General features: G+C 37.5%; 1 protein-coding gene across 1 annotated transcript; it reads right to left on the reverse strand.

Annotated features, from left to right (window-relative positions):
* Positions 1 to 1,470: 1,470 nt before the first annotated feature.
* On the reverse strand, positions 1,471 to 14,904 carry gsk3ab (glycogen synthase kinase 3 alpha b). Its single transcript, XM_043261392.1, has 10 exons — positions 14,534 to 14,904; positions 9,725 to 9,912; positions 8,609 to 8,692; positions 8,378 to 8,488; positions 8,129 to 8,259; positions 6,361 to 6,565; positions 6,182 to 6,277; positions 5,458 to 5,644; positions 3,275 to 3,352; positions 1,471 to 3,158 (listed from the first exon to the last, which is right to left on the reverse strand). Exons 1-10 carry the CDS (start codon positions 14,706 to 14,708, stop codon positions 3,091 to 3,093), a joined length of 1,323 nt encoding a protein of 440 aa, XP_043117327.1. The 5' UTR covers positions 14,709 to 14,904; the 3' UTR covers positions 1,471 to 3,090.
* Positions 14,905 to 15,221: the final 317 nt, after the last annotated feature.

Genomic DNA, 15,221 nt, shown 5'->3' on the forward strand with positions numbered 1-15,221 from the left:
TTTATATTTTTAAGCTTTAAAGTTTATCAATTTACAGGTTATCAGAGGTTGTAGCCAAAAAGCCGTTGTTGTTGTGAAGTTAATTAAAGAACTTGCTAATTAATAATAATATCACATATTTATAGGCATATACGAGATGGAAAAGGTTTAAAGTCCTTCAAACGACAAGTTAATGTTTCATTTATACGCCATATAGTAGACATACAGAATCCATTTAGCTCACATACAGCAGTTCAAAATCTTATAATAAACCACTTTCTTCCATCACCTGTAAGTCTAAAAGTTAGAGTGCTTTGCTATTTTTTTGTTCAGACAAAAACATTTTGAAAAAAGGAGTGATGAGACTGCAGAAATTAAAAAGTTGCATTAAGTTCAAGGCAGAAAGGTGACCGAATTTCTGCCTGTCTGAAACAAACGCTCCATTAGTATTCAGTGTGTGACAGATCAGTGGCTTATAAAGTCATCAAACTTACACCAAAGTACTTGAGCTGAGGGCTCTGTCTCCTCTAAGGTTACATTGCTTCTAGAATGAATAAAGTACTAGTTGCCACAAAAGATAACTTCACACCATATTGTTAAAAATGTCGCAGTACTTAATAATGAAAAGTTATGGACTAAAGACAATAGGGTTACACTTTTTATGTGTAGAAAAAAAAATGAATGCAGTAAGATAAGACTGAAAATGATATGGTCAAATCAATACAAACAACTTTTTTTCATGATTTAATTTCTTTAATTTCTTTTCTCTGATCTGTACTAATTTACAAACGTTAATACCCAATCAGTCAGCGAATAGAGAACAGCAGAGACTTCCAGAACCTCCTGATTGGCTTTTGTTGTCAGGGGCTTTTCAGTGCACTGTGATCAGTCTAAAACACACAGCCTACTCAGAATTGAACATCTGGTGCCATTATTCTTTGAATGTCAGGCAATTCAAATGTTCTCCAATCATACAAATGCAATAAAGGTATTTCAAATGGTGACCCTCCGCTGAAGCAATGAGTTAAGACAAAAATAAATCAACTGGATTTTGCAGGATGTTCAGATTCTGAATCCAGGAGGACCTCCATTGGTGATCAAAAACACTGGTGTCTCCAACCCTGTTGATCTTTAGAAAGCTATATTCCATTCTTTAAAAAAAAAAAAAACAAAAAAAAACCTAAATATGTGTTCACCTAATCTTCAGAAGCTACATTCATTCTTTAACAAATGCAAGGTATATATATATATATAAATAAAAATCAAACATGAAAACAATGGGTGCTTAAATGTCAATTACTAAATTATATTTAAAAAAATGGTCAAGAGTGCGTATATATATAATTTTTTTTTTTTTAAATATCCATTAAATGTACTAGTTTTATCCATTTTTATGCCATTTTTAATAATATTTAAGATCGTTATGACCGCAAAAATGTATTAACAATTGGACAATTCATGGTAAATAATTTAACCCACAGAGACACTTGATAACTTTATTAATGAGTTTATTATTTATACCAACAAACAAAAACATTGTTTATCTCTCCCTCTCTCTCCCTTTAACCGTTCATCTTTTCGCTGATGGGCCGAGCAGCCTGTGTGTGGTAGTGTGTACCTGCCCTTTCCAGAACATTCCATCAGACAATATTCCAGAGTTTGAGATATGAACGTTACACCAAATGACATCACACACACAAACCCCTCCCCCATCAGATTGTTAAAAACAGAATCAGACAGCAATACAATAAATAAAAGGATCAGAATTAACACTGATGAGGAGGGGGAAGGGCAGGCAGGCGGGCGGGCGGGCGAGGAGAGAGAGTAAGAGAAAGAGACGGAGATATCAGGTAAAAACAAAATTTTGTTCAGTTTTGTCTTTCTCCCCAGATGCAGGGAGAGGCTGGATGAAATGTTATATACAGTTGTATGAAGGGATAGGAGGAAAGGAGGAGGAAAGAGGGAGGAAAGGAGGGAGGAGGGCGGGCGAGAGAGAGAAAGAGATAGAGAGACCAAGAAAGGCTGGTTTCTGCTCATACCAGCACTGCTCCACTAGGAGAAAAATCTAATTACAAGGACAACAGAATAACAATAACAAAAATAACAAAATAAAAGGTACATGGCATTTACATATTAGCAATGAGAGAGGAGGAGATAGGAAAGATGGAAGAAGGGAAGGAAACAGCTCCAGTCTTATTTGCTAAGTGTTCATGGTGTGTGTGTGTGTGTGTGTGCTCATGTATCAAAGTGTCTTTTAGATGAACACCAGCTAAATCCACATTTAACGGGCATGCCGATGTATAGAAACACACACACACGGCATAGACTCCATAATGCACAACAGAACAGCTAACACAGCCAGTGACGGGACTGACCTACCAGCTATATGTGTGTGTTTGTGTATATGCGCATGCACAAAAAACAAAAAAATAAAGTGAGCATGTTTTATAATGAAACTGACCCGACCCCCCAAAGAAAAAAAAACACCTTGTCCCGACTTCTCCAAATATTCCCCTTAAAAGAAATTAAAACATAAGAGTGTGCAATGATTCATTAAAAATTGACATTCGCACATATTAAGACACCCATTTTCATCTCTGCGAAGAGAAACAGCACATCCTGACACACAAACACTGACATCTCACGCTCGCTGCTTCATAAAACCCATCGCAGTCCTTGCTTTGTGCAAGAACCCCTAAAGAAAGCTAAAACGTATCACTTTAAGAGCAAAATTTCATTTAAATGAGCTTGACGCATTGTTTAAAAGTCAAATGGATGGTACTAGAGGCAGAGAGCAGTAACTGTGCGGTGCTCTTCCTGCCACTAGGGGGCACATGTGCCCCGAGCGGCCCTTCCCAGCCTTTAAACATGACAATCATCATGCTAAATTTAAATCAACCTCATTATCTCCTGTGATGATTGACGTCGTTAATCTGGGCATCGCACACTTTCATCATGACGACACATAACACGAGGTGACGAGTGCGTTTGTGAGAGAGAGAGCGTGTGCGAGAGAGACTGTTTGGAGCTGCTTTTGGGAAGGAGAGAGGAATGAGAAAGAAGGGATGAGGAGAGAGGGGTGATAACGTCGCAGTAATGCCAAGGGAACAATTAGGTGTTGTTGCTCAGGGGTCCCGGTGCTGAGCTAGACTGGGCTGGACCGTCTGAACCGCTGCCCTCTGTGAACACACACACACACACACGCGTGGAGTTGAAATAACACAGAGGACATGAGGATTCATAAAAGCATACGGCCTGCCATGAAGGGTAAATCAAAGGCATTGGGTATCAGTACCGTGTGAGGCAGGTGTCGTCTGCGAGCGAGCATGGGGAGGAATGAGAATGGAGTTCAACTGTGGTTGGATAGACAGCTCTGCAGGGGAGGAGAGAGAGAAAGCTGTTAGCCATCGATATCTAAACGTTTCATAACCCCAAATAGCTTTTTTTATTTGCGTCATAGGATCTGAAAGCCGTCACAAATTACAAGCAGCTAAATTATAACCTACGTTTCCTAAAAGCCCAAAACTGACGCGTAAAAAAAGAAGGTGATTAACAAAATGTACTATTTTACCCACTATTTGCAGAGCTTCAGACCAAGAAATGGAGTAGGGAACCACTGGCTCTTAAAATTGCACCTTTTTTTTTTTTTTTTTAAAGCTGGCAGATTATAGAATCACTCAATATAGATGGAGCTGACATTCTTGCTTAAGTTCACTTTTCCGGATTTATTTTGAGCATCTGTTGCAGTGGGGGAAGATTCACATGGTAATTAATCAAATCTTTTTTTTTTTTAAGCTCTGCCGTCGGTGTGAGTGTGCAGTATTGTTCCTATAATACATTAAGTGCACTTCAGCTCAATCGGTGCATAGCTTTCTGCTTTTTAACAAACAGACATGACCATGAGCTGTGCTTAAGGACACAATGATCTCAAAAGCCTCTGCACACTATTAATGCAGTGAAATAATTTCATGTAAAATAATGCAATGTTTAAGTTACATGTACTTGAGCTATATGCACTGCTATTCAAAAGTCTGGGTTCAGCAAGATGTTTTTAAAAATAAGTCTCTCTCACTAGGCAGGGTTTAAGCACAAATACAGCAAAACCAATAATACTGTGCAAATGTATACAATTTAAATGAACTGTTTTATGCTTTAATACATCCTGAATATATATATATATATATATATATATATATATATATATATATATATATATATATATATATATATATATATATATATATATACACACACACACACATATACACACGGAAAATTTAGGAATATGTATATAGTATTTATACTTCAAAATCTAACTGATCAAGAGACCTTTATTTCTGTTAATTAAATCAGATGTGTGCTTTGCTAATCAGAATATTTCTGCTGGTGTGCAAGAATGAAAATTGCAAGCTGCTATGATGCTAAATTATTTAGTAATTATTAAGCTTCAATCTAGCACACTTATTCACAGAGCTGAGTCATGTCTGATGAACCAAAAACCACTGGCCTGCTGTGTTTACTTTTAGGTTCATTAGACCTGAATCAGTGTAATTACTGACTGGTTTGTTCACTTGACAACATGCAGTTAAGTTAAAGGCACGCTGACTTTAGTACTGAATAGTAAACTAAAAAAGAAAAGAAAAAAAAGTAGGACTAAAAGACTAAGCTGAAATGAAAATCATTTTGTAACTAAATCCTTTTCACATACTGACCGTGTTGCAATTTGTTTAGCTGCTTTTACATTTTTGAGTTTTGTAAACACTTTTTATACTTTGTTTAAAGTCCATGTAAAGTCAATTCTGAGAATTGTTTGTAAACACATAAAATGTTAGAAATGCATTGCTGAAACATGCTACAAAGACTGTAACCTACATAATACTTTATACCCCTCGTACAAAACTATAAGAGCCGTGTTGGACTTCAGACCGAACACTGTGTGACATCAGTACAACGAGAGCTATAGAGAGCCGATGCTCATTATGCTTTGAATCGCTCTCGCGGTACTTTGATGTCAAACAATCTTCATTCTGTGCAGTGCTGCTTTAAGTCAAACACACACATGATAACTAGAGTGCATGAGCTTCAGTGGTTCGTCCGTTCAATCAGTCATTACCGTTACACACTACAGCCTACAGTTTGCTTACTAGCTATGCGTTCGTCTCGTTGCGTGGTTGCTATAATTTACTAAACGACTGAGCTTGGTCTCCTCATTTAAAAATCAAGCTACTTGAGGAAGTGTGCATTGCGAGTGTGCATGGTTTCAGCACCACTAGAATCTTTTTCAAGATTCTTATACCTTATTTTATTTACTGTTTTTTTTTTACATTCAAATTTGCAAGTTTTTCTAATGTGTGTGAGATAGATAAAAAGCCCCCCCCAAAAAAAACACACACACACACACAAAAAAAAACGAAGCCTCAGATTAATTCAACGAGGCTGAATCTCACTAGAAGTGGCAGTTCTTTCAGTTGAACTCACCCACAGGGCTGAAGTTGAAGAGTTGGGGAAGTTCTCGGCCATTAGGCAGACGGGCATTCGGCTGGCGCAGCTCGTCAAAGAAAGCGTGTGCACAGGCCTCCAGCGGAGAGAGCCGCGTCACCGGTGTGTACTCCAACAGACGAGAACACAATGAGATGGCTTCAGGAGGGGTCCTCGGCTTAAACACCTAACAAACGCACAGAATCACAGGGAAATGTCACATCAGGCAAGCTTAAAAATGAAAGACCAGGTTAAAAATGAATACGTCTAAATAGTTTTAGAGGGTCAATGAAGGCATGTTTTGACCGTGCCATCATCTATTTCATGCAAACAATTTGGATAAACATGTCATGTGTGTGGACCATGGCTAATATGACTATTAAATGAATTATCGATTAGTCTATGGTTTTTTTCAATAATGTCGTATGCACAAAATGTTTCCAAACTGCATTATGTGCAGTATGATAGTTTAAATGTAATTCTGTTTTTCTTATTTTAAGTGTTCATTATTAAAAACATTGTAGGTTTGCAGCTAAACTAACATTGTTGTTACCAAAGTTATTTTTGCACATCACTAGTTTATAAGTACGTAATGATATTATCAATACTGTGATATTGCGAAACCTCACGATATGAAACAATAGTTAGCGCAGTTTTTATCATTTAAAATCCTACAGTTTCTTTCAGTGAGATAACTAAGGTATCGCAGGAGCGGGTGCTTTACCTTCGTCCAAGGGTGTGCTTTGATCTGTGGGAATTTAAATTCTGTGTAATTGGGGTTCATCTCTCGGATCTGTTCTCTTGTCGGGGTCCCCAAAACCTGCAGAGGTCGGACAGATATAGAATTAAAACTTGTGTCTATGCTAGCTCTTCAATATACAGCAATGTAGGTGTTCCACTCACCTTGATGATCTCCACTAGCTGGTCCACTCCACTGTCACCGGGGAATATGGGCTGTCCCAGAAGCAGCTCTGCTAATACACAGCCAGCTGACCAGATATCAATGTTGGATGTGTAATCCGTGGCTCCAAATATTAGCTCAGGAGCGCGGTAATACCGCGAACAGATGTATGACACATTGGGCTCCCCGCGAACTAACTGTTTTGCGCTGTGGAGATCACATAATAGAGGGTTATTAAAACCTTAATAGATATACACTCATATAACTATAATACAGTGGGCTGCAAATGAAGCCGTACAAATGACCAATTTTTATGCATCATTTCTGAAAAATACAGTTGCATTAAGAATCATTTTGGAATCAGACCAAGGTTCTCTAAATCTAAATCAAATTTCAAGATCCCTACCACAGGACACAAACGCACACAAGCTTTCTGTTGTGCCGACATGATGATATGAAACGATAGGTCTTTTTTTTTTTTATTATATTTAAACTTCTTATTCTAACATAAAAGGTGTGTTTTGAGCTATCTGTCAAATGAACAAGCTAGGCAATATTGCATTCATTTAGTACTGTAAATGTTAAATGTAGTGTAGATGCCCCAATATTCAAGCATGAGCGAAAAAAATAGTGACATAATTCCAGACTAAATCCGAACAAAAATGAATTTGCGGTTTGTTTTAGAGTTGCCACCTTTGAACTACATTACCATTGTTATTGATGGGTAAGAACATTATCAAATGAGAGTCTTAGTTCACATACATTTTGCTGATTTAGCAAAATGTTGGTCATTTTAACAAATTAATAAGAACGCATGTTTTTTAGTACTTGAATAAGATAAAGATAAAAGATGTTTCCACAAGAGAAAATAATAGTTGAATTTGCAAAAATGGCACCATTCAAAAGTTTACACCCCCTTGATTCTTTATGCTGTGTTGTTACCTGAATGACCCACAGCTGGCTTTTTTTGTTTAGTGACAGTTATTCATGAGCCACTTTGTTCTGAAGCGTTAAACCTGCCTGCTGTTCTTCAGAAAGACCCTCCAGGACCCACAAATTCTTTTTTTAGCATTTTTGTTCATTTGAATTTTTTATAACAATGATTGTATGATTTTGAGACCCATTTTTTCACATTGAGGACAACTGAGGGAGTAATATGTAACTACTACAGAAGGTTCAAATGCTCAGTGATGCTCCAAAGGAAAAAATTATGCATTAAGAGCCAAAGGGTAACTTATGTAACTTATTTTGGCTCCTGGGAAACATGTATTTTCCGTAGCTTCTAAAGGGCAGCGCTAAATGAAAAAAAGTGATTTCGACACATTTTCATTCTGTTCAAGTTTACACCCCTGGCTTCTAATGCATTGTTTTTCCGTCTGGAGCGTCACTGAGCACCGGAACCTCGTGTAATGGTTACATATGCATCCCTCGGTTGCCCTCAATGTGAAAAAAATAGATCTCAAACATACATACGGTCAATGTTGAAAAAGGTTCAAATACACAAAAATGCTGAAAAAAGAGGGCATTTGTGGCACCTGAAGGACTTTTCTGAAGAACAGCAAGCAGTTTAACTGTTCAAAAAGGGACTAATGAACATATACACCGTAAACTTGAGTATATGGAAACATCTTATTTGGGTCAGAACTAAATAAACAATCCCTCTTATTATGGTAAAATTATTAACATTTTGCAGATTCTGCAAGAAATATGCCGACTGTACATGGGTGTGTTTCAAATACACGCCGAACAGAGAAGCATGAGAACACGCACCTGCCGAAGTCACACAGTTTGAGTACAGCTGTGTCTGGGTCCACCAGGAGATTCTGTGGCTTTATGTCTCTATGGCAGACGCCTTGGGAATGAATATATGCCAGACTGCGAAATAACTGATACATATACACCTGAGAAAGACAGACAGATTGTGGGGGAGGAAAGAGAGAGAGAGAGAGGTTATTGTTCGTTGTACATGAACATATGAATGGGCACAGTAGCAGCAGTCATGCCTACACAGAGACTTACTTTGACATAGATAATGGGGATGGTGGTCTTAGACTTGTTGAAGTGGCGTGCCACCCTGTACACGGTTTCTGGTACAAAATCAAGCACCAGATTTAGATACACTTCATCTTTCTGAGGAGAGAAAAAGAAGATTGTTCAACAGAGATGACATCCTTCAAATACATATTATGCGCCGTGACAAATTAGTATCATTGGGAATATAAAAACTCAACGGTTGGACAGAAAAATAACCTTTTCTCCACTGGAGTAGAAGAAGTAGCGTAGCCTGACAATATTACAGTGGTCCAACTTCCTCATTATCTGTAGCTCACGGTTCTGTGGAGAAAGAAATGATGTGTGAAGGACGGTAAAGTCACGGCATGAAAATCAAACATCTATCATAGTTAACGAGTTCATCTGTGGAATTGTTTCTCTGCCTGTGCAGCCGATTTAAACCTAGTGTGCATGTATTATATATTTCACTAAATACACAGCGAGATGCTACTCATACTCATGATTCAGTGTTTTAACACTCAAGAGTGCTTCCATTTACATTTGGTATTAACGTGTTTTTTGGGGCTGAGATGAGATGTTGGCATTTAAATCCTTACAGGTTTGTGGGGCGTGTTTCATCAACATGCGTTACGATTGCTAAGCATTCCAGGCTAACGTGTGACGAATTTCAAACATTTCTGGCTCCTACAAATTAATTATACGATAATGAATACAGAACGAAGAGATTAAAAGAACATTGTCAACAACATAATTATGACAGCAACACGTTACACTAACACTAAACCATTCGTACATTGTAACGCAGCCCTAAAACTGAATAATAAATATTACATTGTAATGTAAGAAAACCAGTGATAGCGAAGTGGATTGATACCCTATTACAACTAAAATAGATCACATAGAGATCAGAGTCCATCTTTGAGCCCAGGTACAACATTAACGCAATTTTTTTTTTTTTTTTTTTGGGTTAGGCCTGTTAAATTTTTAATCACATTGAACGAGGTTAAGGTCTTCTAAAAATGGGAAGAGCAACTTTTCCTCAAGGCAGTAGAGCCTGACAAAACAGCTGGAGTCATAAGGCAAGTCTGTAGTTTATGAACACACGGATGAACTTAAAAAGTGGGTGTTTTCAATGTGATCTTAAGCCTTTTTGTTCTTTTAGCTTTGATATCCAAGCAGAAGCAACATGAGATGTTAAATGTTTATCACGGTTCAAATCACAAAATGATAAATTTAAATGGCCATATTTAAAGGATGTCACAAGTACACATTTCATATCGGAAATGGTTTCATGCATTTTAGGGTATGTTATTATTATGGTTTGTACACAATCAGGTTTTCTTACTCGCTTACCTTAAACCTCTTATCCTGAAGCACTTTCTTTATGGCCACCATCTCCTGGCTATCGATGAGTCGAGCCTGGTACACCACTCCAAATGAGCCATTGCCGATCACCTTGATGTCTGTGTAAGAGACCTCCTGAGGACGGTCCGGACCCTGCCCTGGTGTGGCTACTACTGTTGTCACTTTTCCACTATCCCCTAAAAACACAACAAAACAAGCATTTTTTTTTTAAAACAAAAATCCTTCGACAAAAAGGTCAATTTTTCCCCATGAATGACCTGAACGAAAACTATATGAATGCTGCGATCTATTAATAATTACTTCTTTACTGTACTTCTGTACTGTAACGTGATAAAATTACACACAAAGAACACCCTGTGAAAAACATCTGACAATTCACTTCAGCAGTCATGTTTAAAAGGGTTTGTTCAGCCCTAAAATGAAAACATTTGCTAATTTCGATTCAAAAACCCACAAGAAATATGATCAGCACAAGATTTCTATACCTCCCGAGATTTAATCCAAGCCTAACATTATCGCCTTGTATGATGAACAGATCTGCTTTAGGCTTGTATTCACATATAAAAATTAATCAGTTAACAGTAAACTTTGGTGATGGAAGCATGAGGTGCAAGGACCAATGAGGTCATACGGTTGAGCTATTTGCGTTCGCTGATGATTAAACTGTTTGTCTTTTGATTTCTTTTCAAACGTTTTATAGGGTCAAGAATAAAATGATATTTTATTGTAGGGCAAACCAGCCCTTTAAGAGACTGAAAAATACATTGTTTTTTTCTTTCTACCAAACAGCTTTTGTAATATCAGGGAAATTAAGACATTTAAATTGGTATTATTTTGTCGGTCTCTAAATGTTAGCTTACATAAAAGTAGAATCATATTTTGTGAACAGCGGGTAAAATAAGAGTTAGAAAATGGCACTTTTATCGTAATTATTTTATTGTCTGTTATTTTTTATTTCTACCCTAGCTTCTGTCAAGAGCACTTGACCAGACAGACCAGACTTTGTTGCCTACACATTAGTGCCAAACTCAGCCTTTCTGTGGTATTAGATTTAGATTTGTTCATCCAAAACAAAAAAAAGTAACAAATTTAATTTCCCCTGGAAAATAATGTAATATGTGTGACAGTAGGGCTGGACAAAGATTCAATATCAATATGTATCACGATATGTTATTTTCAATAACGGTGATATGAAATGTAAACAAATTTCTGATAATTCAATATACACTGGCAGTGTTTTCTATACCTTGATGTATTTGTGGTGTTGCACGTTTCGAAAGTCAAAATGCGACCCAGGTGTTTATATGAAGGGAACCAACTGTCTTCAGAAAAGTTTCGAAGCCATTTTCAATTTTATGTGATAAAGTAGCGTTCATAAGCGGAGCTGATCTTATTACAGCCATCACTGAGTGTTACTAGTTTTAACACTCAAGATTGATAAGCCCGTCTCCAGCAACAGTTTTCAGTTTTTGTTGTTAAATTTTTTGTAGCGACCCAAAGCACTTTTACTTCATTTGTTTTAATGTATAAGAATAATCAGCTTACGCTACCAGTAAAATTTTTTTGAACAGTAAGTTGTTTTTTTCTCTTCTGCTCACCAAGTCTGCATTTATTTGATCCTAAGTACAGCAAAACTTTAAAATTGATTTAAACTAATTTATTTCTGTGATCAAAGCTGTATTTTCAGCATCATTACTCTAGATGAATAGAATGATCCAAAGGTCTGAATGTATACATTTTTAAACATTCACTATTCCATTCAAAAGCTTGGAGTTGGTATAATTATTGGTATAATTAGCATTTTGTGTGCGAGTTTATTTATCAAGGGTGCTTAAAGTTGATAGTAAAGGCATTTATAACAGTTAAAAAAGATTTCTATTTCAGATAAATAGTTCATATCGATATCATATAACAGTTTACAGTAATCTTTGGCTGAGCTATTTGTGTTCGCTGATGTTGATATGTTGTGATATGATGTTGCGAATAAAAACCTAAATGTAATGGCTATATCGTCCAGCCCCGTGTGATAGCACACGTAATAAATTGTCATTTGCAGACCTGTGCTGACGTCCATGTAGTCAATATTTGCTGTGGGTTTGGTGGTGGACATGTTCTTCATGGTAAAATCACCAGAAAATTATTCTCTGACAGCAATAATTATGAATCTACCATGTAATTTCAGCGGAGAAAAACATGAGTACTAGTTCTAATCAGCTGGTACGCGCGGTGATTTACAAAGACAGGTCACATGCAACATTTATGGTTATTTTGTGGTGCCTTGCATGCTTTTAAACAGCAAGAATTCACCAGTCCTCATTCATTGTAACTGCATGGGATTTGGTGTTTGTTTGTGTTTAACGGCATTCCAGCTTCTACGGCTGTTTTTATGTAGAGACATATTCTGTATAATAGACTGTATTATGTTATGTTTTTTTTTTGTTTTTTGTTTTTTTTTCCCTTCAAAACTGTATTTTGACTGTTAAAAATCTATTCCATGGGAATTGGTGAGCATTACACTCCTTAAAATGTCTCCTTTTGCACTCCAGAAAGACAATTAAGTTTAAGTTTTTAAAAAAAACTTAATTTAAACTTTAAATTAAGTTTTAAGTGAGAAAATGTGAAATACTCCTCAAAAACTACTCTGGCCTACTCAGGTCTTTACATTAAAAAAAAAACATGAAAACGAGAAGGTTACGTCAAAGCAAACAGCCCAACGCCAGCATTAGATCTACAGCAGTAAGATCTTTTTGAACTCATCTGTGCCCTCTTATCCAGCACGCTATGCCTGCCACTCTGTCTGACAGGTGTTAATAGTAATCCAACACCCGTGTTTAGATGCGTGTCCAAACACAACAGAACAACGGGTAGAGCTTATCACTAGGAATAGCAGAAACAACCTTAAGACTGTTTGAACACGGGTGGATTCTACTAAAGTCTGACCACATTTCCACCTGTGGCCAAGAGCTGACCTGAATAATAGGGGATGCCTGGAGACAAGCAGCCCTAGGGTGATGGGGTTTTTTTTCCCGTCATTTGCTGTCAGTTTAGGTTTAGACAAGGAATGACAGATTCACCAAAACAAAAGCTTTGTTTTATTACACTGCAAAACTATTATTTACTAGATCAAAGCGGCGCAGACAGCTGCTGTCATGCATGACATAGACTGTTGTTGCTATTGAATTTTTTTTTTTATCAGAATGACACTGCTCCGAGTGGGATGAGACACTGTGGATTAGTGGCTTGTTTAAATAGGGAAAAAAAAAAAAAAGTTACATAAAAGAATTGGAAAATGTGCAAAATCTTTACATTGGATATATATTTATATTTAGGCGACAAGCTCATTAACAATTATAGAAATATTATTACAGAGTAATTTGCTACATGTGCAGAAATGTCTGACTTTTTCACAACCAGTCAACCACGTGACTGAATAATTCTCTCACAGAAACCTAAACTGGTGCTATCGTGAATCTGAAATGCCAGGGCTTGTCGTTAAAAGGACTGCTCCTCTAGGACGGGAGAGATGGATTCGGTTCAGACTGAACGGTCAGTCACTGTGGCATGTGCTGATTGATCACGTTTATGCCATTTAGTGGCTTTCAGTGATGGACCGAATGATGATTTTATCACTTCTTCCACGCAAAAGTGTGCATATGAAAATAAAAATAATGCATTCGCAAAATGTATCATGTTTTGAGGGTGAGGGCAAATGTCAGCAGAGTAATTAGAAATGGTTACTACGCTGAAAAAAAAAAAAAAAAAAAAAAAAAGGACAAAAACAGCATTGGTTGTTGTGTTGTAACTATCGGTTCAAGGTTTCTCGTGGGTTACAGTCGTACATCCACCCACTCCATCTCCCCTCATTCCTAGTAATAACACCCATCACCATTCCCATGGAAATCCAGCAGTCAGCACCAGTGTAGATAAACTCTGCTGCCAGCACTGCAGTCACTGGGAATCATTTATAGAGCACCAAATGAAGAGGTTTATGCCTCCAGGGAAACCACTAGTTTTCACAGGAGTAGCCCAACCACAGATTTACATTGGGTTATTTTTCCTTCATAGGAAACAGTGTTTGTAATCCAGTCTTTCTGATGATCTGTTAGATAGCGAATAGGAAGGCTGGGTAGTTTAAGGTTATGTTGAAAATAATAATGTTATAAAAAATATTTTACATTATACATATACATACATACATATATATATACATACATACATACATATATATATATATATATATTAGACAGGCAAACGCCAATTTGGCCCTTCTTTAAGCAGGTTGAACGCAATATAAAAATTATTGTTAAAGATATTTATGATGCGACTAAATGCATGCATGGACGCTCACGATGAAATGATTCAAAAGCAAACGCAAAATTGTAGATACAGTCTATTATACGTTGCCGGCAGGCTAACTGAGCTTTGTTACCAAACGAGCACATCTTCAATAACGCGACGCCTAAACAGATTATAAACCAAGAATCCTATTTTAAAGAAGGGTTTAGTGTGGTCACAATGAGATTCATTGGTATCGATCATAAGAGACGCGTTTAGCCAGTGCTCTTATGAAGGATTGTCGAGCTAATGTAGAGCAATCAAAGCCCTTGATCCGTCTACAAAAACAAGCTCACGTTAGCTTAGCCAGTTAGCCGCCTAAAGTAGGTTAACGCGATCATGGCAAAATAATCAGACAAATTATTGAACAGCACGCTAAACGGTCCAGCACTTGGGCTTTTACTAATCTACTAATGTCACATTTATTGGGATTGTCGTGTGATGTCATTGAATGATACTCACTGCCCAGCTTTAGGTTTCCGAAACCAGACGAACTCCCGCCTGAGGCCTGCGCGCCCCCCGTCTTTCCTGAAGAGCTTCCGCCAGCGACGGCTGATCCGGCGGCGGCTGCAGCGGCTCCCGGGACCCCCGGAGGCTCAGCAAACGAGCTAGTCCTGGGCCGCCCGCTGCCGCTCATTTCGGGTTGCAAGTGTGCCAGAGCGGGGGTAAACTGTGCCTGTAGACTGGCCCAGGCGCGTAGTGGATATGTCAATTTAAACTATAATAATCGTTAAAAAATATTAAGATTGCTGAACTATTCTATCAATAGCAAACTGTGCGCCTCCTCTTTCTTTCTCTGTGGCTGGGCAACTAGAGCTGACGCACAGCGACGCTCTATGCGCATTGTTTTCTGGGTAATGAAGTTCAACAACGCTCTCACGTGCATAGATCCTGCAGCATAAGAATGGTCAGGTTTTCGGGTTTTTTTATGCCAAGGACTCATAAATAAAAAGCCTTTTTTGTTTTATCAATAAAGTCTATGGCTGTAAAACACTTGAAATGAAACTAATTACCAAACCTTTAGATAGCAGAATGTTTTGACATACCATGCATTACATAACCTACTGGCATAACATGCTATAATACAGTTAATAAATAGATAAATCCATATATAAATATCGAAATTATTACGTTGACTTCAGATTAAAAA

Source organism: Puntigrus tetrazona, chromosome 16 (genome assembly GCF_018831695.1).
Source record: "Puntigrus tetrazona isolate hp1 chromosome 16, ASM1883169v1, whole genome shotgun sequence".
In the NCBI taxonomy this organism is placed as follows: domain Eukaryota; kingdom Metazoa; phylum Chordata; class Actinopteri; order Cypriniformes; family Cyprinidae; genus Puntigrus; species Puntigrus tetrazona.